This window comes from Cucumis sativus, chromosome 2 (assembly GCF_000004075.3).
Source record: "Cucumis sativus cultivar 9930 chromosome 2, Cucumber_9930_V3, whole genome shotgun sequence".
In the NCBI taxonomy this organism is placed as follows: domain Eukaryota; kingdom Viridiplantae; phylum Streptophyta; class Magnoliopsida; order Cucurbitales; family Cucurbitaceae; genus Cucumis; species Cucumis sativus.
Window position 1 is genome coordinate 14,157,222 of NC_026656.2, and position 24,190 is coordinate 14,181,411.

The following is a 24,190-nucleotide window of genomic DNA, read 5'->3' on the forward strand; positions in this document are numbered from 1 at the left end:
AAAATTTACAATTATTGTTACCATTACCTCTACCTCTAAAGGTCAAGCAGTATCAATATTAGTAATGGTGGTATATCAGTTTGTATTTCAGTTGTAACAATAATAATAATGATAGTCGCAACGTAACTATATCGGTAGCGGTAACGATAAAAGGTAAATTTCAGATGTAATTGGATTGAACATCTTCTTCAACTTGTCGATCGAATTACGTTATTTCATTATAGCTTTGGATGTGAGCTTCGTGTGTCAATACAATTGCATAACATAAGTAAAAAGCTTAAACTAATCAAATGATACCCACTTTTCTACGTTTTCACTGTGATGAACATGATCTTAATCTTTATATTTTTAATAAACTTTAAGTCGTTTAATATATTTTAATAAATCATCAATTTTATCAAATCATCAAAATAACATATTATACCCTAATTAGTTAAGTAATAAATAATGTTATACAACAAAACACACCATGTAAATATATTTTCAAAATATAAGAGAAAAAGAACAAATTAAACTAACTCCAAAGACCATTTTCAAGAATCAAAATAAATACTTGAGAAGTAAAAAAGTGTATTAGATTTTAATCATTTGGCACATTTACTCTCCTCTCTCGCTATTCGTCTCTTGGTTTCTTTTCTCGTTCTCGTTCTCGTTCTCCTCTCTCTTGCACTCTATAAGGTGTACAAATCATCGTTAAAAGCTGCTTAAAAGCATTCGAAAAATATATGTCGACAATTCTTTGAGAGACTTTGTTGAAACATTATTGTATCCACGTAGTGATACATAGCTAGATTTCAACGATATGTAGAATATTGGACGCCGCTAAAACTTAATCTTTACTATGATGTATACATGCCAATAAAAATTGATACTAGTACGTAACGCGTTCTATAACACATCGTTGCAAATTTTTCGTTGAAAATATATATTTTTAGCGACACTTGTTACTAAAGTGCATTTCAGCATTTGCATATAAGTTCTGACTAAAGAAAAGTTATATGTTTAATATCATAACATGTAAGAGAGAAGCTTTTGTAAGAACAAATTGAATACAGTTTATAGTATTTGAACTATCAAACCCAATCAAAGGTTCCATTATTCCATAAGAAAAAGAAATAAAAGGCAATTTGGTAAAAAGGAACTTCTCTTTATAAAAGCAATAACTTCAATAAAGCATTTTTTTATTTAGTAGTATTATTATATATCTAAAAATGTCATTTGCAAATATTTTGTTTACTCCTTTACAAAAGATGAATATAATCTTAAAAGTTAAAATATAGTTGACAATAAAAAGCTTAAAATTGGAGCGAAAACAAACACAAACAAAAATACGAAGGGTTAATATATATTTTTACGTATCTCTCATTTTAATTCTTATACTTTCAATAGATATAAAAAATAAGTTGGTACAAATAGTTTATTAAAAGAGTAAATGATTTTTCCATAGACGTCCGAGACGGGTCTTTTATTTATATATTCTTTGACCTTACCTACATAATTAGATTGCTCCAAACTTAAGCACACTTAATTATAGAGTTCTTGTGATTGAGCCACCGTAGAAAAAATGTATATATACGTGATAGGTTTAAGTAGTAATATCTTTCAATTTTTTAAACATTTTTCAACCATACTTTCCTTTCCTATCTTCAAAATGCTGTTCAGGCAAATGTATTGATCTCGATTCATTCGTGTATCCTTTCTAAACTATGGAATAAAAAAGTATTATTTTTAAAAAATATAGGAAAAATAAATTTATATAGGAGGGATATAAATAGAGGGTTGATGGTTATACATTAATTGTGATTGGCATATAGGAAGAGATGTCAAGCTTATTGAAGTTATTCAGAAGCTGTTCTGGAAAGCGACCATCCAAAAACACTTCCTTTTCCATACCAATCAAAGAAAGGTCCAATTCTTCCTCACCCTCTTCAAAGCACTTCCGCCCAAACTTGGAGGAGATCAAATGGGTATGAACAATTCTTTTTTTGCATGAATTATTTCAAATCTTTTTATGAAAAAAACATTGAATTATTTCAAATGTTCATAAGCAATAAAGTTGCTGAGAAAGTTATGAACTGGAACTCTCTATAACAACATGCTGTGCTACGTACGTTCGTAGTAATGATCTCTTTTGGATTTAATAGGCGTTTGAGAAGTTTGACTCGAACAAGGATGGAAAAATCTCATTTGAGGAGTACAAGGAAGCTCACCGAGGCTTGGCTGGAAGCAAAGAGATCACAGACGCAGAGGCAGAGAAGTCATTCAAGCTTGTGGATGTAGATGGCGATGGATTCGTGGATTTGAAGGAGTTCGTGGAGCTGTACACGATGAGCAGCGGGGAAGTGAAGGTGGGCGACATCGAAAGTGCCTTCAAAGTTTATGATTCCAATGGAGATGGGAAGATAAGTGCAGAGGAGGTGATGGGGATCATGAAGATATTGGGGGAGAACACCACCTTGAAGGCTTGCAAGCAAATGGTGAAGGGTGTGGACATGGATGGGGATGGCTTTATTGATGTCCAAGAGTTTTCTAAGCTCATGGGTAAGTATTCGAGTAAGTTTCAAAATTAAAGAACCTAAAACTAAAACCTCGGACGCCCCGTATCCATTTTAATTTTTCTCGAGTGCAACGGTTGATCTCTAGCTTAATTTTCAAAAACAAAAACAAAAAAATAAAATGATTGGAAAACGAGAGCTACACATGTCTCTAGTTTTTAGACAAATGAACGTGGAAAACAAAAATTCTAAGCTATATTTGAAGTTTGTATCCAATAATTAGGAGGATAGTTATATTGTGACAATGTTGTTGATTAATGTGCGACTACTAGTAGTCATTATGCAACGTGTAGATTTGTGATGTAATTTTTGTTAAGTTGTCAACATCTTCAAACGATGAAGGGTTCAATATTGATATAGTGAATTGAAAATCTCTATTATATAAGAAAATTGATGTCAAGATTACTTTTATTGATATTTTCGTTAAGATTTACATTATTGTCAACATTCGTGAGTATAATATATAAGTGCGAGTTTTGTTGGGGCATTTTTAGATATAATATATATTGAACTAAAATATTTATAAAATATAGCAACGTTTTAAATTCTATTAATGATTTATTTCAACAAAAATTTATAGTTAATATTTATCTGTAAGGGTGTTCATATTGTTGATGATATGTAATTAAATTTGTCCTCATCCACTAACTTAAGTTTTTAAGTCAATAAGTGATTTAAAATAGTATCAAAATCTACAAGCAAGATAGAGTGTTAGTGATAGATAATTAAATTTGCCTTCACCCACTAACAAACTTTTGGTCAATCGATGATTTAAGATACATATCTATGATATGATTTTAGATGTGCGTATAAGCATTTGCCATAAATTGATATATATATATATATATATATATATAAATAAAAGATGAAATGATGTTAATACAATATGAATGTAGCTTAACATGTAGCATTGTTATATAGAATTATGTAACTTTAACTTATATACTAAGATTTATTCTAAAAATTGAGATTTTGTCTTCATTATGTGTTGTCTTACCTTGTTTCAAATTTAATCATTGCCATATCTATGTTTAGACATATGAAGTAATGAAATCATGACAAATAAGCTAAACCCTAGAGGGCAAAATTGTATTTTACTTTTTTCTTTGGATAATTTTGTTAAACCCTATATTTACTTAAGAAAACCTATCTTTCATGTTAGTTGATGAATCAAATTTTTGAAATCGACAATTATCCTTCTTTTGTAAGTGACCTACAATTTTCGGAACTCTACTTATTAAAATAATATATCTAAGAGTGATGATTCCTACTATATGATCGTTACATGTATGATACTAAATTTAGTTGGAATAATCACATTAATAGTTGCATTGACACTTATCTTCGAACTCAAATCTGTATTGATAGTTACATTTTAGGTGGTAGTCACAATTACAGTGACAGTTACATTTATAGTTATATCTGTGGCTACCTATTTATATCATTTGCACTCATTTTGAGACTATTATCTTACTAAAAAAGAAAAAAAAAAAAAAGACCTGACGTGTAAGTTAACCTCGACCTTCATAACGCTGAAAAAATGAGACATGAATGAATTCAAAAAAGAAATGTTACTGATATGGAAAGAATATTAGCTAATAACTAGATAAAATTGGTTTACTATCAAACATATTAAAGATAATATCGTACTAACGAATTATTGATACACATACATCCAACCAAATATGATATAATTAGTATGTATATCAGTGATTAGCATAAGATTCAAATTTCATATCCCTATCATAACTTAAATGGAAAGAAAAACTAGGGGTGATCATCGGTTGGGTGAAACGGTTTTGTACAAAAACTGGGGTCGAAAATCGACCTAATTGGTTTATACTAAGGAAAACCGACAAGCAATGTTCAAGAATTGAATCGAGCGACCAAACCGCGGGTTGGTTTCAATCAATTTGGTTTTCTCATCAGTTTTTCCACCCCTAATGGTTCATTGGGCCTAACATTTACTTCAAATATAAATATTTGAAGTTCGACCAGAAATAATAAATATAAAATAAATATCTATATTCCATTTATATCTATATATTATTTTTGTATGATCAGTCCCTTTCGGGTAACAAGTCGGTTGGTTTTGCGAAACCTTTTAATTAAATCAACCACTGAACGTTTTTTTCTAATAAAACCGATCATTGGATGTCGGTATCGTTCAGATCGTTTTTTCGAAGGTTAATGTTTAACCATGAGAAAAACATAGATCTATCATCAACCCATGAATCTCTCACCGTCTAACTGTTATATCAACTAATTTGAGAAAAACCTGTTGAGTGTCAACTTTTAATTACACGTGCCACAAAAATCCATACCAAAATTGTATTTCAGCCATTATATGAACCCTAATTCCCAACTTCAATCTGAATAAAACTCAATCTTGACCTCAAATCCCACCTGATTCATCCATTTCTTCACTCATATTTCCTCTCAGCTTAAGCAGTGTAGTTAGTGCTTCATCAACCTCTGGATGAGACTGCAAACCAGAAGAAAATGATTGGATCTTTGATTTGGCTTCAATCCAACTTACACCAGGATCCTTTCCCACCATTTTCTCTCTTATTCTTCTCCTCATCTCAACAACACCATCCCATTTTCCTGCTGCAGCATAAAGATTTGATAGCAATATATGCGCTGCACTGTCTTCTGGATCTATTCTCAACACTTGTTTTGCTGCATTAACTCCTACTCTAAGGTTTTTTTTAACAACACATGAACTTAAGAGAGTTCTCCATAGCTCTGGATCATTATTTGCAAATGGTGATTTGGTAATCATTTCCTCTGCTTCGTCCATGAACCCAGCTCCACTTAACAAGCTTACCATACAAGAATAGTGCTTAGAATTCGGTATAATGTTGCATTCTTTCATATAGTTCCATAAAAACTGCCCTATTTCAACTGAGTTACTGTGATTACAAGCAGAAAGTAAGGAAAGAAATGTTACTTGATCTGGTTTGACACCATTGTTTTGAAGGTTGAAGAAGAGGTTCAATGCTTGTTCCATATTCCCATGGTGGCTGTACCCACCAAGCATGGAGTTCCAACACTTCAAATCTGGACATGGGACTTGAGAAAATATCAATTGAGCTGAACCCAAATCACCATTTTTAGCATACATGTTGATTAGACTCCCTAAGACATAGATTTCAGCTTCACTCCCTGTTTTTATTGCTAGAGAATGAAAAATCTCCCCTTGTTTTAGAGTGGCAAGATCAGCACATGAACTCAAAGCCAAACTTAGTGAAAAACTGTCAAGTTCATGGCCATTTTGATGCATTTGATGAAAGCATTTGATTGCTTTTTCCCCTTCACCAATTCTAGAATACCCACTGATCATTTCTGTCCATAGAACAACATCCTTCACTGCAACAGTCACAAAAACCCTCGCAGCAGCTTGAGATTCACCATTTCTAAATAACATGGATACAATAACACTGCTTATAAACACACTGCCCTCAAATCCATCCTTTATAACTTGAGCAATAAAAGACATTCCACTCAAAAGGTTGTCAATGGTGGAAATTACAGCTGCATATGTATAATCATCTGGTTTGGTAAGCGATGATTTCTTCAATTGTTGAAATAGCTTCATGGCCTTCTCGTCTTCTTCATTCTCAGAACATCCTGAGATGATCGTGTTCCAAGCAACCAAATCTGGGTTTTCATTTCTGTTAAAAATGCAAAATGCTGTATGGATATCCCCACAATTGCAGTACAAATCCAACAGAACATTTTGCAAAGTTCTATCAATAATGGCGTTTGAGGTGATGATACGGCCATGGATGAGGCGGCCAAACAGGTAGTCTCCATTTCTACAACATATATTCAAAATCATTGCATAGGTGAATTGAGTAGGAATTAGACCAATCCCCAGCATTTGATTGAACAAACGAAGCGCCTCGTTTAATTTATCGTGCTTCAAATTTCCAAAGATCATCGTATTCCAAGTCACTACATCCTTATCGATCGTCCACCGGAAAACTTTTCCAGCTGATTCCAAATCCAAGCAATGTGAGTAAGTCCCAATTAGTGCGGTTTGAACACGTACATCATGAACAAATCCACATTTCACTACTTGGGCATGAATTAAAGAGCTCCAAAATGGATCTTCAGTGAAAGAAGCTGCCTGCAATAAGCTCGTTATAGTAAAACTATTGGGTTTGAGGAATTCAAGCTCCATTTGTGAAAGCAGGTTGAAAGCCAATGGAGCATGACCGTGAGACCGAGAATAGGCTGCGATCAGAGCATTAAACGAAACGAGATTTCTTTGCGGCATTTTCTCGAACACTTTCTGTGATTCCCAAATTGCACCACATCGTGCGTACATGGATAAGATGTTGTTGCAGACGTAAGGAGATAGAGACGAGGCGGTGGCTATGGAGGTGAGAATCAGAGCGTGGAGCTGACGCGCCGCCTTCAGCGAGGTTACGGAAATGCATTTTTGGACAAGCGCTGATAAAGAAAGCGCTTCCGTCATGTGAAGAGGAACTCTTTTATTTTGGGTTTCAAAAAATGAACGAAAGGTTTCTCTTTTATACGAAATATCATTTTCACCCTTTAGAAAGACCCCCGGAGCCAATATCATTTCGTCTCACAATTCGCCATGGAAACTGAAAATTTCGAAGCTTCAGTAGCTGAACTCATCGACGGTGCCTGAGAATGACGCTTGGCGGTGAGAAGTGCTTGCGGCTTAGCCGGCTCGTCGATCATTGTCTTCATCCTTTTACAGTAAGGTTTCGCTGTTCTCTATTGTTTCCATTTCTTTTTCTCGATTACATATTGCGCGCCAAGTTTTCTGTGATTATCATTGAAGGTTCATGTTTTTCACTTTTGGTGAATAGGAAGAAGATGGGGTGGTGTTGGAGAGCAAAGGGAAGGAAAAGGAACTGCTTATTGCGCTCTCTCATGTTTGCTTCGCTCTTCTTTACTCTCTTGGTTCCTGTGATTCTGTTGTTGCTATTGGATTTGGAAATCTTCAGTATTTTACATTAGTTCGTTGCCTCAGTTTGTTGACTGGTCGTTCATTAGGTTGTAACTGAAGTTCAGCGCTGGGTTCGAGAAATTGATGGCGACTCTGATAATGTTAGTCTCTCTCACCTCTCAGACATTTGTCCTGTTCAGTAACACAAAATTCTTCATTGATATAGTATTGTCGATCAGGAAGGGATTCAAATGCCGAATTCTCATGAGAAAAGAAGTGATGAGCAGGACCAATCTTTGGAGAGCCACCATTATATGACGAAGATTGTTTCTGAATTGGTAATTTCTTACAATCAAGGACTTAGAGAGGAAGATCACAAAATTTTGGAGTTCTCTCTTCTGAAATATTTGTTCTTGCATTCTATTAACTATATACTTCTTCCGTAAATTAAACAAGGAAGTTTTTTATACATCTTTTTATTTCTCTGTACTGTGCATGCATAATGTATTTTACATTTCCCTTTGTGTGCAGGTACCTTTACTTGCTTTTGAGAATAAGTATGTCAAACATCTTGTGGGCAATGTACTAACAGCAGTTACAAAATTTATATTTCTAACTGTATGTAACTCTACTCATGTTTGAAATTTTAGTTTATCGCTATCACATAATTTTGGGTTAATAATAAACACATTTGATTATGCAGGGAAACGCAAGCGACTGGTGTGAATTAGTACACTCGTTATGTTTTAGCATGGAGTTAGTGCTTGCCAGAATCATATCTTCTCCTGCACCTTCGATCACTGGGTCTGAAAATTTAGACTTTTATTTATCAATCTTACAACCTAAGCTGAAAAATGCCAATTTTTCCACGGTTGCTGGCCTTCTCCAAGTTTTGCGAAATACCTTGAAATTCTTGAAGCAAGAGCAGAGTGATCTTATTGGAGAGTTGTTTGATTCTGTTAATTCTTGTCTTTCAAAGATTCCTTGGGATTTATTAGGTAGGATCCTTACGGAGAAAATATGTAACATTGTAGAAGTCCAGAGCAACGATGATGCGTGTTCTGATAATTTGCATCAGAGGCAAGGATTAAAATTTCTGTTCCTAGGAAATTTTGTTCAATTTCTCTGTTCCTTGGCTGAGCCAAGTGACTTTGAGGAAGCTTCATGTGGTTCATTTAAGAGTCACCCCCTACTTGGCACAATCATCAACCTGATTCCTAACCTTTTTGATTGGTGCCTTAACAACCAAGTAGATCACTTTGATAGGTGCTTGTCCCGATATTTCAGTCACAAGCTGCTGGTATAGATCTACTCTTTTTCTCCCCCTCCTCAGAGTATACCTTAGATTAGCCTTCTTGAGATAAGGCAAAAATATAATAGGAATACCTGGTGGCTGGCTAGATTGTTCTATATGGTTTTTATGGTGCCTCAATTATTTATTTGGTTGGATGTTTTTGAGAAGCTTGATTCTCATAAGTGACAATGGCATCTACTTCCAACATCAAAGAACAGCGTAGATAGTGAAAGTTGAATTCTATTTAAAGAAATAGGTGCCTGGAACATATGTTTTATTGGAAGTTTTCCACTTTACATTTTTATTATAATTCTGATTCTTTTTTACTTTTAAACCCTATCAAGTTAAATCTATACCTTTAAATTAACTTTTGTATCTGGTTTAGTAATCTCCAATGTTTGTGCTAAAAGAATTTTAATTGGACAGAGGGTTTTGAGATCGATTTCAATTTCAATTGTGCTGTGAATGTGTCCGTACCATTTATGTGTTACCGACACTGTACATGTTATATAACTACCCTGTTTCTGCTTCCACAACTTTGGGTTTCATGGAAGGGTAGTTCAAGTGTCTGAGTGACGTTCTTCTAGTTGTCACTCAAATTTTTGCAATCCTGGATTGTACGTTTTTGTATGTGAACGATAGCTTGACTCTTGATCTTAGTAAAGTTCTACTTTTTATGAGGAAGAATGTGTTTCTTCTAGTATAACTTACTCCCCTCTTGGAAAGACATCTTTAGCTTTTTGATCCCTGCCCCACCCCACCTCTTCTTCCTCATAATATTTACATAGATACACTAATTATCATATCTAAGCTTAATAATTTATTTCTGGGTGCTAATTGCATTGTGTGAATTTGATTTACCTGCCAAAATCTTGGGCATCATTTGATAACCATTTGATTTTTGGCACTTGAAAATCAAGCTTATAAACACTACCAGGACTTATTTGTTTTGTTATCTACTTTTTATGAGTTTTAAAAAACTAAACGAAGTTTTGGAAACTAGAAAAACTAGCTTTTAAAAAGTTAATTTTGTTTATGAAATTTGATTGAAAATACAATTGTTTAGTTAGGTATAATGAAAACAATGATTAAGAAGTTGTCCGAAAACAAGTACAATTAACCGAAAGCAACAAATGATTAACAAACAGGATCTTCAGTTTTAAAAGATTGTTGATGATATGCTGCACTGCTCTTGAGTCATACAAGGTTTAATTCCTAGTGGTTCACTAAGTTCAGTAATTCTTCATTTTTCAGATATTAATGATCAGGCTTAGTTTCCATTGCCATCTTCAGTGTTCCACTCTTGTTCTATGGTTGCAACTTTGCAGAAATTGTTTCCAAAACCTCTTGTTGCTTCCAAAGCTTGAGCTGGAATCTACCGCTGATACTTCCCTTGAAGATTCTCCATTGATTGTGAGCTATTTTGGTGACAAACGCAGTCCATGTTCCTTGCATCTGCGAAGACTAGCTGTTTTTCTATTCCTCAGGTGTTCCTTAAGCTTCATATGTAAACAACCAACTGAAAAGTGTGATCCGTCTATAGCTATAAAATCTCAGTTGATCTACACTACAACATTGGAAAGTAAATGTGATGACTGCACTTGTAGCAAGAAAGGTGTACTGGAGCTTTATAAGTGGCTTCTGGGGAACCTTCCAACAAATATTTTTCTGGATACTAATATGTATGCAAAAAACTGCACCAAGTTCGCATCATCATTTCTCCAGCTATATATGCACGAGGTTTGTACACTTTCTTCTCTGGTTTTCACTATGTCATATAAGGTCTTAGAATTATTTTGTGTTTTATCTTTTATTTTATTGACGCACATTTTCATTTTTTTGCATTGTCCAAACGATTGGGCTTTATGGTGCTCCTGCTTTGTACATCTTTCTCTCTTGATGTTTCTTATCAAACAATGCTAGTATGTTTTAAGCTCTATCAAACTAGAGCTAAAGTAATGTTTGAAAAGAAAAACATATTTAAATAACATACATTTAGGCTTATATCTAATAATTTTATTGTCTTGAACTCTAGGATGATTTATTATTCAAAGTGCTGTTGCAACTTCTTCGGCTGCCTTCTCATACAGAGCCATGGTTAGTAATAATCAGTTTGGTTTTACATATATTTTGATTAACTACCACTTGCAGCATATTTAAGAAGATCATTGCTTGTATTTAGTTCTAGTGAAGGACCATCCCAGGAGGTGAAGGAAGTTATACTTTTTCATGTTTCAAACATTTTTGATCCTCAGCACATGTTCCACATTTTTCTTAAGGAGGCAAGTAACATTACTCCAGCCAGGCGATACCTCCACCTAAGTTTCAATTCCTTCATTCCTCTATTTGCTTTGACTGCTTCCATTTTCCTTCCTAGAATTCTAGACGTTGTTTGACTAGTGTCTTTATGTGCAGTTAAACTATGATCATGAAATGCTCTTAGATTACCTCATGTCAAAAGATGCAGGAATATATTGTTTGGAATACCTACTAAGGTATGCATTGTTTTAAAATAATAACAATGATTTTCTTGGGTGTGCCCTACTGCTTTGTCACTTTTTAAAACTGAATTCAGAAGTACAGTTGACATTTAATTACCTTGGAGTCCACAACTTCCATGCTCCTTGTCTGCAATATGGTCTAAACTTTTGTTTTCTGGTAACTTTTTATTATGTGTGGGGCAGGTGAGTGGTAATTGGTGCCTTAGGATATGAGCATCGACCTTCCCTTCCTGATACCTCAGATTTTTCTTTTTGTAGATGCCTGCATATAATAAATGATTCCAGGCATGCGCTAGGGGATTCATCAACAATTTTGGATATCTTAACTGACTCTTCTGGCAAGAGAAGAAAGGTTATGCTGAACAGCTCAACTATTTCAGAAGAGCGATTGTCTGGTTCACTCAATCAAAGCAATGAAACACTTCCATCCTTTGAGGACACTGGAAATTATGATTATGGCTACAAGCCTCAAAGAGTTGGGGTAGAATCCCTGAAAAAATCTAAAAATTGTTTGCACTCGTTGAAAACATCCTTGGAAAATCTTCACAGAGAGAATCTCTTTCCATACAATCCCAAAGTGCTCATAAAACGGTATGCATGTCTGCACGATGCTTTATTGAGTAAGATTTTAACTCTGGTTTTAATAATTTATCAAAAAATTCTCTGTTTGTGTTGAGTAATTTACAACATCTCCTTTGATGTGTCCTAGAAATCTGTGAATATTTTATCTAAAGGCTATGTTAACAAACAAATTTAGCAAAATAATAGGCACTCTTGCCCATTACTTATGAAGGATTCTCACAAGTTCATTAGAAATTTTGTACATGAGGCATCGAGAAAGTTTTGTTTATTCATGTCGGATAGGTGTTCCATGCCAAATAAAATTATTTTTTTCCTAATTAGAGAACCTTTAAGTATGTCAAGAGTCTTCTTCAGAGTTTGGTTGGATCTATGATGGAATGAATGAACCTTCGGGGGATTTAAGAAAAGAAGTCACTTCTCTGCCGGGAAGAATTAGGAATTAAGGTAAAAGGAACAAGAAAAAGCTCGTATTTAGGTTGAATATCAGTTGGTTGGAGTCACTTATTAAAGAGTACAAACTGAAAACCAACCTACTGGCCTCACTTACTTGGAAACCAGAGAAACTGAAATTAACCTATTGACTAGTGGTATGGTTTGTTTAATTATAACTGGAATTGAGCTTTCTTTTAACTGGAGTAGTATGATTGTCTTCTTTTTACATGGCAGTTTGACGAAATTTTTGGAGCTTCCCATGGAGATTAAGTAATTAAGAGTCGTCCAGCCCCATGCAGAGGTCCTCTTCTTGAAGCATGGAGCTCCCATTTTGATTTAACCCTCAAGCGTGGAGATCCTTTCAATCTAAAAGCTTCACTTTCGAGTTCTTAAAATAAGACTACTAATGGTTTGATCAATTGACTTATCTTCAAGTTATCTCCTTCCTAGACGGGTAAATAGATTGACCTTAAAACAGCAACGCTTAATTACTATTGCTATAAAACAAGCTCGTATTTTATCTTTGTTACCTTTTCTTAATAATGATAAAAATGATAAACAATTTGAAAGAAGCGAGTCGACTCCTAGAACTATTGGTCTTAGAACCAGGAATAAATAGGCTTAGCTTACTCTTTAATTGAATTAAAATTCGGAGCTTATTTGAGAGTGAATCATCAATTGAGGTAATTCAAATGTATTGTATTTTTCAATTCAGAAATGCTTTTGCTCCCTTGGCTTACAGTGCGTTTGGATTGACTAAGTGTTTATAAACATTTTTTCACACTTAAAAAACTAATCCAAAATGTGCTATCTAATCCTGCTTAATTTGGGATTGTGGTGGGTTTTCCCATACCTGTAATGAGTCAACCCAGCAGTATACACCAACACACAGATATTTCTATACAGTAACTCAATACACAAATATCAAGAGGAACAGTTATACGATTTATAACTCTTAACACAAAAACAACAAGCAGTCAAAGTATGGTTCCAGCCAAATAAGAGGGTTGTTCCTCTCCCAATGAAACCCAGTTCATCAAAAAACAACTCATTACAGCCAACGGACTATAGGGCTTTGAATCTATGATTTCACGTTCTTATTTGGCTGTCTTGAAGGCTTTGAAATCAATAGTAGAATTTGGTGTTGATGTTAATTTGAATATGAAATGAACGAAAACGAAGTCAAGTTGCATCAACGGGATCCAAAGGAGCAAAAGAGGCTTATATGGCCTCTGCCTTGCAGCATCAGGGCACTCTGAAGTTTGTTTGTGCGACAATTCTCATCAATGTCACGATGTTGTCCCTAGCGCAATGATGTCGTTACATTTGTTTAAAAACATGTTTCTGCCGCCCAATTGACCTATTTCTGATTCCAACTGCTTTTTGTACGTCTTCCTCTCTACATTTTGAGTTCTTTTCATGAGTTTTATGCCTTTTATCATTTTCTCATCGTTCGGCGTGTGGATGAGAGGTTAAGATACTCGTTTCTAGCTTGGGTCACTAAGATAATTTATCTATTTCTTTGTATTTGTAACATTTGAATCAACTCCTTTATATTGTCAGTTTCTACTGAATATTGATCATGTTTTTGGATGTTTTTGGATGGGGATTGTATAATTCGTTGCACCTTTTCATATCTTCAGTTAAGAAGTTAAAGGTTAGAATAGCTTATTATTCAAAATTAAATTAGATTGGTATTGATCTAATCAACCTTGAATTGGAACTATTTGGTGCTCATTTAGACGCTTGGAAATTGATCACTCCATTAATTAAGAATCTCTAGAACTTAATACGATTATGAAAATTTAATCATCTATGATTTTCATCTAAGTTGAGATGGGATCCTTTGTTGATAAATGCTCCTCTAAGATGGACAAACAATAGGGTATCTAATAGAAAATTAAAATAAAGATACAAATGAAGCTCTTATTATAGATTTTCAACAGTAAACCACAAAAAGATTAATCAAGAAACAATGACAAATTATTAGAAACTTTACTACTGAAACAAGTGAATTGAGGATTTATTACAACATAGAAAATACAGTGATTAAGTATAATAACAAATCAAAGTAGAACTAACCCTCTCATCCCTCTCAGGGTCTTCAACCTTTCAAATTTTCTTCCTCTTCTGTTTCTCCTTTTCCCTCCTTCTTCCTTTCTTATCAGTCACCCTGTTGTGACTAATAATTAAATTAAACCTCTAATCAAACATAAAATTAACACAAACATACCTTTTCAACAGATCAGAAAATGAATATATAACATATTACAAATATTGTTCAAATATCTATATGTATATGTGAGTGAATATATTAATACTTGGATGCTTTGCCACACTTGAGAGCATTGGGTGGAATATCAGTCTCAGTATATAAACTCTTTTCATCATTCCAAACTCTGACATATAACTGTTGACCCAAATAATTTCTCCACCATATTGTAGATCTTAAGTTCCACATCCCCTTGTTGTCTAATGACACTAATATTGCTGTCCATGACCTTGGATATACCTGCCCAAAAACACACACACAATCAATCTTTTTTTCTTTTTTAAATTTGATTTTACAATATTCTATATGATTATATATATTCATTGGATGAAAAATATATTAACTAGGATTGTTACTTGCATTCGACATAGATAACAAATGGAAGTCAACAAAAGTACCTGAACAGTGTGTCTTGATATACCATCCACTAAGTTATAACGTTTCCTCATTTTATAACTCCAAACACCAGAACCATATCTGTTCAAAAACAGAACAAAAAACACTAAGATTTAGTCTAGAAAACCAATAAAAATCCTACAAAAACGAAAAAGGGTTATGAAAGGAATTGCTAACCCAACAACATAGAAACTTGTTCCATCAAAATGCCAAGCTTGGACAGTGTTTTCATTGTTCTGGAACACAATTTCCACAAAATCATGAAGGGTAATGTTAACGACAGAGACTCCAAGCATTGCAGGTCTTGAAGTTGGGACATCAGTGAAGGTTTTGAAGTCAAAAACACCATCAATTTTGAACCAATCAGCCAACTTTAAAGGTGTTGGTGGATCAACATATGACACACTGTTCACTGCACAACGAAGAGCTCCTTTTATCTTTCTCAATGAATTTTCTAATATGAGTCTTCTCACTACTGTTATGTTTCCATAGTGGAATGATCCTTGTGGGTTCGGCCTTGCTGCATTTGCTGTCAAGTTTAATCTGTCGAAATCATTTGAAGTATAACTCAACTGATCATTAGGACGTTGTATGAATTTATTGTGGTTGTATAATCACTCTCCATTCATCTTTTCTTTATAGGTATAAGAACGGTATGTTTTATAGCAACTAACAATATGGTCTCGTGATCGAAAATATAGTTGGTATGAGTACTACTTATCTATCAACTGATTTATTTGTATTTTAAAAGACCAAGGTGATTCTGTTAAGACGTTTAAATAGAAAATATGAAAAGAATAGCAGATTAATCTTTAAAAGCAAACGAAACATGAAGTGTCAAACAGAACGAACCTGATGGTTCGGGCTTGCTTCATGGACCAATGGAGTTGATAAGTAGGTCCAATGGGCAAAGGCTTGGAAGGAGGAATGGAAGAGCCTTCATATCTAAGGATACCAACAGTAGTAAGAATAGTAGGCTTAGTGAAACGTGAAGAAACCACAAAGTAATAATCCTTTGGTAAATTGTTAAGAGACACCAAAACAGCAGCAGATTGGCCAGGATGAATATCCAATGATTCGTAAACTTCTTGAACTGTGTGAGCTCCTTCTACTTCCACAAGTGTCATTAAATGTCCTTGAATCCTAAAGTTTATCGATGTTGCTATCCCAACATTTGATATCCTCAACTTGTATGTTAGCCCTATACAGAAACAATATATAATTTAATTACTACATATGTACTTATATCGATCATATATAGTTAACAATATAACGAAGTGAATATTATATTGTTACCTTTTTTAAGAGTTAGTGTTAAACTAGGTTGTCCATTGATAAGAAGACGATTAGGTAAAGGCAGCAAAATTCCCGAATCCAACTTCTTACGCAACGTCTGCACAAAATGACATACCATTAATGAGTACTTCTAATGTAGCTTAAAATTATGTAAAGGTTTGAATTACGATTTACTACTAGCTAGTAGACATATAATGTATAGTAGGAATGAGAAGAAAGTAGAAATTACCTTATGGTCGGTATTGTACCAGTCGCTGATGAGAAGGTCGACCTCGGCAGCGGGAATGGGGTAGGGAGTTGTTATGACACTTCTAGGTTGAATTACAAAGGCTCCAAAGCCACCAGAAGCCCTTTGGAAGTTGATGGAAGGGAAGTATGTGAAAGTTCCAATTTGATCTTTAACTTGGAATTTGTATGTCCAATTTGAGTTTGGAGGGATTGGGCAATTTGTCCCTAACACCCCATCTTGCCATGATGTCCTCCTTTGCTTCACTCCACTCCTAAATTTATTCACATAATTCCAATGACAAATTAATTAAATATGTATACACTTTCATAGGATCAATTATATATGAAAATTCTTTTGCATTACATTTATAAGGGTCTTATCTTGATTTATAATTAATAATTAAGTTTGAGGACTCACCATGTAAAGAGAAAAGGCTCATCAAGCTTGTTAATGACATTCACAATTATGTTGTCATTTGTCACACACTCTATCTTTGGGGCTGGAAATTGCCCATTCACAAGGATTACCTATGCAAAAAATTATAACACAATATTAAATTTTGATTTTTTTGTTGCATAAACTTTTTCATCTTTAATTACAAAATTGAAAAAAAAAATGCAGTTCTTGAAGTTAATTTATTCTTTATTTTCCCTATATTTTGCACTTGCTTTCACTTTAGTTCCTACAATCTGGTTAAAATCTTTCCAAATACAGTTGTTGTTATTATTAGAGGGCAATACTTTTCTTACTTGAAACACCCGTTTTAGTTAAGTTAATTAGGGTTTAAAGGTTGTTTAATTAGTTACAAATTAATTACTTTTTTTAAAAAAAATGGCTACGTCTTGGTAAAAAAGAAATGAGTTAAGAGCACAAAAAGTGTGGAATTGAAATTGGGTCGTTCAATACACATGTCCAACCAAATTACTCTTCATTTTTAATAATGCATACTATACTATAGACATCACATGAAAATATCTTATCGTTAATAAAATCAACCTAACAAACTTACATTATACGATGAAACATGAATGGAGCTAGAACTTAACTTAAACACAAAAAAGAATTAACAAAGATGATTGTGAACTTGAAACTTGAAACGTGACCGTATAAAAGTGCAACAATGGTTTCTCTTCATCGTGTTATTCATTTCATTTTAACTTTTACAAGTGTTTTCAAAATTATATAATTTGAAATGAGGTATAAATTTTGAAAAAGAACTGTAGATCACAAATGAGGTTGAAATTTGTGTCATGAACCATAAATTAGAGGAGAGGTAAAACCTTTTGATTAAACCCAAGAGGAGCACGTGTACCGTAGGTGACTTGAAAAGTGAAATATCTATATGGGTCTTCAGCATTCACCCATCCCAAACTACAACAAACCAATAGTACAATAATTCCCAAGCTCAAATTCATTACCAAATTCCCCTCTCTCATTCTTAATTCTAAGTACTTCCTTAGCAGCTTCCTGCATGGAAAAGAAAAAGTAATTAATCTCAAAGCTTAAGGGCATGCAGCGAGAGAGAGAGAGAGAGAGAGAGAGAGATCAGGTGAAGAAGAAAGAGGAAGTCATGTTGAGAGAGAATAACCTTAATAAAAGATATGAAGGAAAAATGATAATAAGTGTAAAGAAAGAGAGAAGAAAGTGAATGGGAATTAAGTAGAGAGAAGGGGTTCGTTGTATTATATATATTTATGTTAAGGAAAGGATAGAAGAAGAAGATGATGAGTTTAGGGTTTGATTTAAGGAAGGGGTGAAGGGGACACCACGAGGTTCTGCAATTGTATTCGCCGGATTTCATGGCTAACTTAACTTGCCCTTCTCTTTCCTTCAATACCATTCTTATTTTTATATATAAATCTTAACCACTCTCTTACTCCTCCCTACTTCAACCAAGGAGTGAACGAAGTTGTGAATATATCTCTTTCACGACGTTTTTTATTATCGTTTTTACGGTGTCTTTTCGACTAGTTTTATATTATTTTCGAGAGAACTTATCTATCTTTTTTTTCCTTTTCTTCGTCTTTATCTCTTTTTTCCTTTCTTAATTAAGATTCAATAAAAAAATGTATATTCATTCAAAATTTACATTTTTTTCTTACAATATATATATATATATTAAATGATTTTCAACTACACCCAAAACATTTTAACTTTTCAATCACTTGTGATCTTTTTATTTTACAATTTATGAAGTGGCATAACTAATCCTTTTCACCTTGAGACAAATATTACAAACTCTACGTTACAATTTTACCTATTTCTTTCATTATTTTGAAGATTTATATTAAATGTTTACTATTTTAAAATTCTTTTGACGATATATTCATTGACACGTATGTACTTTTGAACTAGTTTATATGTAAAGAGTATACGCTACCACAATATAATATGTTTGGAGTTTAGATTTCAAACCTTCAAGTTAAGAAAGAGTAAACTATGCTTAGATGAAACATGAAACATATAGATATATTCATTTGCTTGGGTTTTCTCATATCTAAATACATATACATATATATATATATATATAATTTGCTTCATTTACAAGAAGGGTACTTGTGATTAATGAAATGTTTAATGGAATAGGGTTAGATTTTGGAGGGCAGAAACTAAAAAGTATCAAAATTTTCATGGTATTTTGATATATACAACCTACATAGTTATGATTTTTCTTCAAAATTTTAGAAAGTGTTTAAGGTGTGCTTTGTAAGAACCCACATCCAATCCATGACTCGTTATGATGAAAAAGAAAATCTATCTTAATTTGATACTAAAATGTTAATATATAGTTCATAGTATAATTAGTACGATCACATCATCAATTCCTTTCCTTAGAGGTTTCAATCATCTCTATACTAAATAAAGATAATTTAAATTTATTTTATTACAAAAAGTAGGAGTAGTTTGATAAAAAAGAAGTTCGTCCAAAATATCAAACTCCATCTATATACATTACAAGTTTATGAAGTGTAGGTAAGTCGGAAACACATAACTTGCTTCTTGTTATTGTTGTTAATAAGATTGAACTTATTTCCCAATAATTCTATTCCAAAATGAAGAATGAATTGGATGGAGTGTGATTTATTAAGAATTAATTTTAAAATTGTATATATATTATATTATAGTTTATGAACATAGTTTAGTGTGAGATCCAAAACATATTTATAATTAATTTAAATAGTGGAAGTGTGTAGGAAAAGTGAAGAGGAAGAGTTGGGTAATAAATTTGATTAGAAGCGAAGTGACTGGCTACTGGGTGTGTCGGTGGCAAAGTTGGCTGGCGAATGGGCGATGCTACAAACCTAAGCAAAACCCACCTCAGGCTCACGGCATCCACCGGAATTGCCGCATCCGGGTATGGATCCTTCATTAATTTCCTTCAAACTTCCATCTTCCATTTTCAATTTTATCTCCTCACGACTATTTCACTACTTAGTTTTACGCTTATTATTGTTTAACTTCAAAGGACCTCGTTATAAGAGTTGAGGTAGAGGAGTGCATTCTTTGGTTTGCTTTGCTTTGCTTTTGGGATGAACCAAAGACCAAACCGAAACCGAACCAACTTTGGTTCAGTTTTAAACCGTTTTTGGAAAAAGAATAAAGGTCCTTCACTCCGAGTTCTTCTTTTCTGCTTCTTTTTCCCTTTGCTTCCATTCCAATTTCCATTTTATTTTGGAAGTCGGAAGTGTGCGACAGATGAGGACAAAGAGAAGTTAAGAGATGGAGTCGGAAGTGTGCAATTGACAAAAAGAAAGGAAAGTGAAGAATGGAGATGAGAGATGGAGCCAAAAGGTCGAGTTGGGCCGAATTGGAGAAAAATTATGAACCAAACCAAAGTATTTGGGTTGGCAAAAAAAATAACCTTAGCAGTTCAATATGTAAGAGTCAACCCAACCCAACCTAACCTAAAATAACTTGAGTTGGGTCAAGTTGGGTTGGTTGGTTGATTTTTTTTCTTTTCTTTTTCATCTCTCTATAATTTATACAAATTTTCATATTGTTTTTCAATAAGGAAGGTGAGCAAATTGTCATTTAAGATGCAAGATGACATATATATTATACATTCAAATTCTAAGTCTATAATATTCATTCAAAAAAATGTTTACTTTTAGGTTTTAAGTCTACAATATCTTGGACACCCTCGAGCAATCTTGGGTGAAATTGAAGAAATAAGTAAAATCTCAAAGCTAATCACATTGTTTTTCGATTGAGATGAAGGACAAAAAGCTTTAGAGATTGAGTTCTCGAGCTAATTTTGGTGTCTGTCCGGTTGGGATGGAAGTTAGAGTCGAAGTTAAGAAGCCTAGAACTCAAGCCATCTCGAGGCCGAGTTCGGTTGAGATTGGAAACAGAGAAGAGAATTTTATATAGTCAACCCGACCCCTTACTTGCATGACTCGGCTATCCGACGAAACTTTTTTTCTCTCTTCAATTTCCTAACCTAACCCAACCCAACCTGACCCTTACGATTTGGGTTGCAGAATCAAGGTTGATTGGATTACCGATTTTTTTAAATACCACTAGGGTCGTTAAAGTTAGGGTTTTTCTTATGTTATTATTAATTTTATACTTTTAAAATTAGGCCCGAAGAAAAGAACAACACAATAAAATTGTTTGGGTTGGGTGCTTAATTTACTAATATATATATATAAGGAAGTAATAAATATATATTTAATTGGATAATTGCAAATATAACCATTAGATTTAAAATAATTAATTAACTATATAGTAACATTTTTTAACAATTACAAATATAGCAAAATTTGTCAAATTCACTTTATCAATGGTAGAACAATATTTAAAACATGGTCTATCACGAATAGACTTTGTTATATTTATAATTTTTTTTAAAAAATGTTGCTCCATACTTAATAATTATTCATAAAATTGTTACCCATTATAATTACCTTATTTAATTAGTATCAATGTTGATATATCTATTATATAATATAGGCTACAATTGGTTCAGGTTTTGCAGTTTTTTTAGGTGATGAATCGAGGATCAAACTGAACCTCTTGGTTTTGTTCCTCAGAGGACCAGTGGTTCCACATTTCTAAAATAAAATTGAACCAAATCAATCGGTTCGATTTATCCTAGGTTTTTGCACACTCCTAGTTAAGGGTCATATAATTGGTTATCACGATAGCTTCACACACTAGAGATCCTCGATTGTAATGTAGGTTTTGAGGAATCTTTTCATATGGTAAGCTCAATTTGGTTCAAAATTATTATAGGATTTTCAAATTAAAATATCTCATCAATATTTCTAATCATTATATGGCTAAATATCAACATAAGGAATTGATTAATATTTGGAAGAAGAATATTCTTAATTTGGTTTTCAAATGTCTTATTTTCATTCGAATAACATTATATTAGAACAAATCATTACACGTTGAATCAGAAAGTTAAATAAAAATTATTGTTTTCAAATATAACAAAATGAATTAAAATATTTACAAATATAGTAAAATGTCGTTGTATATCAAATATAGATACAAATTGACCATTAATACAATTTATCTGTGACTAATAGATTATGATATTTTATTATACATCAAAGAAATAGCACTTTTACAATTAAGACAATTACCTACAAAACACAAGCAAAAATACAAATAAAATCATGAAAGATGAGTAGCCAAAACTACTTTGGGCATGATCTATTTAAATGCGAATTATGGCTTTGTTGGAGTGTTACACATAACTTTACAAACACAATAATCTACATGTTAGTGTGATTCTTAGCCAACTTTCTATGCCTAAAATTACATTAAAATCTTACATATATCTACGACTATTAGATCAGTTACTCTCTTTGTCGATACATGCATTCAATAACTATACAATAACTTTTAGACTCGTTTGAACTATCATTTTCTAGTCTCGAGACTATTCATTTCGTTTAAGATATATGACTTAACCATTAAAAATGAAGATATAGCTTATGTCACTATTTGCAGTAACTATCAATTCTTTCGAACTTATATAAACTATGTTTTTATTGTCTTGTCTCGTTGGGTGTAACATAGAAGTTATTTAATTTATTAGATTAACAACTATGATAGATTGTCAATGTTATTTGGTTGTACTTTACAAAATTTAAAATAAAAGTTCAAACTAAGAAATTTGGTTGATTCTTCATTTGACTAATAATTAGAATATCAAATGTCTCTAAAAACTTACAAATTACGTACTTTAGAGAAAAGGTGATATTATTTATTTTTTCAAGACAGAAAATTATTGTTTATTTAACAATGAACAGTTGAAGACTGAATTGTTAGGGGAAAAATGGGGAAAAAAGTCAGTGGTTTATTGAAGAAATTGATTGATTGACTTTCATATATATATATATAAAAGTTTGTATGAGTTTGGGCACATGAGAAGAATTGAATTGCATGTGTTATGGAATTGATTTGAGTTTGCAAACAAACCAACCTATGATATATATATTTTTAGTTTCTTCTTCAATGTCCCTTTGAGATCTCACCTTGGGATTTATGCATTTCATTTTGCTATTTTCAAGTTCTCAATACTTTGATTTCTTGTTTATGAAGATATAATGCATCTTTTTTATTTTTATTTTTTCTAATTAACTAAATTTGAGACTAAATTCTACTCTTTTTTTTTTTTTTACCTCCTACAAACTTGTGTTTTAATTTGATTCTTTTTTAAGTTTTAAGTGTTTTATTTATTTATTTAAATTTAAAGTTTGTAATATGTCTTTATTTATTTATATGGCTTAATTTATGCAATTTTAATAGTAATAATAATAAGAATAATTATTGTAAATGAGAATACTATTTATAATATTTACAAAATATGAAATTTTGCAAAATGATTCAACAAACACAATTGCCAAAATCACTCAACAAACACAAAAATCATCCCAAGTGTGAAAAAAAGTATAAACTTTTTTGGATTGAGTATATATATATATTATTTGAAAATGTTTTTAAAAGCTATTAAAATAATTGTGAAACATTTCAAATTTTTAAGATTTTTTTTTTTTAATCCAAAAGCTTAAGCTAATTGATAAAAGCGAATTTAATATTCTACACTTAACACTTTCTCTCACTCGTTGAACTCAAAATATGTGAGAGGCTAACAAGTGAAAATAAATATAAATTGGGCAGAAAACAACGATATAAGAACTTGAACAAAGAACTGACCAACTTACACTAATACCATCTTAAATCATCATTTTTGGGTTATTCTACGATTTATAATAGCTTCTATTTTTGTAACATTAAGACACTAGTTTAAGCTTACATATTCAAGAAAAATGTAGAGTGTGTTGCTAATCTAAGAAAGTGAAACGATTTGAACCATAGGACTCTTAATCGACAATACATTCTTACGTTAGTTCTAAGATTTTTTTTTCTTGTCCGTACAACTTCCTTTTGAAGCTCTTTTTTGTGTGTGGAAGTGTTATTGTATCCGTAATTTGCGAGTTGCTTGACAACTACTCACTGTTGGCTTGAGAGTTTCTTCTACTGTTTGTCCCAAGCAATCTCTTATGGTATTTGTAAGTCGAAGTTGCAAATTGTATTAAGAAACTATTCTTCAATAGGTTTAGGGTTTCTTAGATATATTGTTTAACCTAAGTTACTAAGGTAAGTTATATCAAGCAAATGAACAAGGTATTATGACATTTTAGATGTATTTAGTTCAACATTGAAAAGAAGATTGAAGTGTTTGA

At 32.7% G+C, this 24,190-nt stretch overlaps 4 protein-coding genes across 6 annotated transcripts; 2 read left to right on the forward strand and 2 right to left on the reverse strand.

The window, feature by feature from the left end:
* Positions 1-1,585: 1,585 nt before the first annotated feature.
* On the forward strand, positions 1,586-2,968 carry LOC101205694 (probable calcium-binding protein CML32). The gene is made up of 2 exons (XM_004147988.3): positions 1,586-1,967; positions 2,145-2,968. The coding sequence occupies exons 1-2, from the start codon at positions 1,821-1,823 to the stop codon at positions 2,568-2,570; spliced, it is 573 nt and encodes a 190-aa protein (XP_004148036.1). The 5' UTR covers positions 1,586-1,820; the 3' UTR covers positions 2,571-2,968.
* A 1,805-nt stretch (positions 2,969-4,773) lies between these two features.
* Positions 4,774-7,180, reverse strand: LOC101211281 (pentatricopeptide repeat-containing protein At3g50420). Of its 2 annotated transcripts, XM_031880716.1 has the most exons (2): positions 5,509-7,180; positions 5,270-5,380 (listed from the first exon to the last, which is right to left on the reverse strand). In XM_031880716.1, exons 1-2 carry the CDS (start codon positions 7,147-7,149, stop codon positions 5,312-5,314), a joined length of 1,710 nt encoding a protein of 569 aa, XP_031736576.1. In that variant the 5' UTR covers positions 7,150-7,180; the 3' UTR covers positions 5,270-5,311. The 2 variants fall into 2 exon arrangements, with proteins under 2 accessions (XP_004148057.2, XP_031736576.1); XM_004148009.3 differs by having other exon boundaries at positions 4,774-7,180.
* Positions 7,152-12,866, forward strand: LOC101211532. 2 transcript variants are annotated; one of them, XM_031880718.1, is made up of 12 exons: positions 7,152-7,292; positions 7,406-7,471; positions 7,593-7,646; positions 7,725-7,823; positions 8,017-8,103; positions 8,189-8,785; positions 10,034-10,519; positions 10,815-10,876; positions 10,962-11,061; positions 11,195-11,274; positions 11,539-11,900; positions 12,529-12,866. In XM_031880718.1, exons 1-12 carry the CDS (start codon positions 7,224-7,226, stop codon positions 12,531-12,533), a joined length of 2,067 nt encoding a protein of 688 aa, XP_031736578.1. In that variant the 5' UTR covers positions 7,152-7,223; the 3' UTR covers positions 12,534-12,866. The 2 variants fall into 2 exon arrangements, with proteins under 2 accessions (XP_031736578.1, XP_031736577.1); XM_031880717.1 differs by having other exon boundaries at positions 11,539-11,871.
* A 1,334-nt stretch (positions 12,867-14,200) lies between these two features.
* LOC101206164 (L-ascorbate oxidase homolog) lies at positions 14,201-18,204 on the reverse strand. The gene is made up of 9 exons (XM_004147989.3): positions 18,076-18,204; positions 17,768-17,954; positions 16,905-17,014; positions 16,488-16,758; positions 16,259-16,355; positions 15,815-16,163; positions 15,140-15,505; positions 14,965-15,043; positions 14,201-14,806 (listed from the first exon to the last, which is right to left on the reverse strand). The coding sequence occupies exons 2-9, from the start codon at positions 17,921-17,923 to the stop codon at positions 14,609-14,611; spliced, it is 1,626 nt and encodes a 541-aa protein (XP_004148037.1). The 5' UTR covers positions 17,924-17,954; positions 18,076-18,204; the 3' UTR covers positions 14,201-14,608.
* Between the last annotated feature and the right edge of the window lie 5,986 nt (positions 18,205-24,190).

What these genes read in the sequence shown, in the direction of transcription:
- LOC101211532 (XM_031880717.1), top strand. Translation starts at nt 7,224, where the DNA reads ATGACGCTTGGCGGTGAGAAGTGCTTGCGGCTTAGCCGGCTCGTCGAT. An exon ending in TCCAGCTATATATGCACGAG is followed by an intron (nt 10,520 to 10,814) that starts GTTTGTACACTT and finishes CTTGAACTCTAG; the next exon opens with GATGATTTATTATTCAAAGT. An exon ending in CCTTCTCATACAGAGCCATG is followed by an intron (nt 10,877 to 10,961) that starts GTTAGTAATAAT and finishes GCTTGTATTTAG; the next exon opens with TTCTAGTGAAGGACCATCCC.
- LOC101206164 (XM_004147989.3), bottom strand. Translation starts at nt 17,923, where the DNA reads ATGAGAGAGGGGAATTTGGTAATGAATTTGAGCTTGGGAATTATTGTA. An exon ending in AAGCAAGCCCGAACCATCAG is followed by an intron (nt 15,506 to 15,814) that starts GTTCGTTCTGTT and finishes TGATTTCGACAG; the next exon opens with ATTAAACTTGACAGCAAATG. An exon ending in ACAAGTTTCTATGTTGTTGG is followed by an intron (nt 15,044 to 15,139) that starts GTTAGCAATTCC and finishes GTTTTTGAACAG; the next exon opens with ATATGGTTCTGGTGTTTGGA.
- LOC101205694 (XM_004147988.3), top strand. Translation starts at nt 1,821, where the DNA reads ATGTCAAGCTTATTGAAGTTATTCAGAAGCTGTTCTGGAAAGCGACCA. An exon ending in ACTTGGAGGAGATCAAATGG is followed by an intron (nt 1,968 to 2,144) that starts GTATGAACAATT and finishes TGGATTTAATAG; the next exon opens with GCGTTTGAGAAGTTTGACTC.
- LOC101211281 (XM_004148009.3), bottom strand. Translation starts at nt 7,149, where the DNA reads ATGATATTGGCTCCGGGGGTCTTTCTAAAGGGTGAAAATGATATTTCG.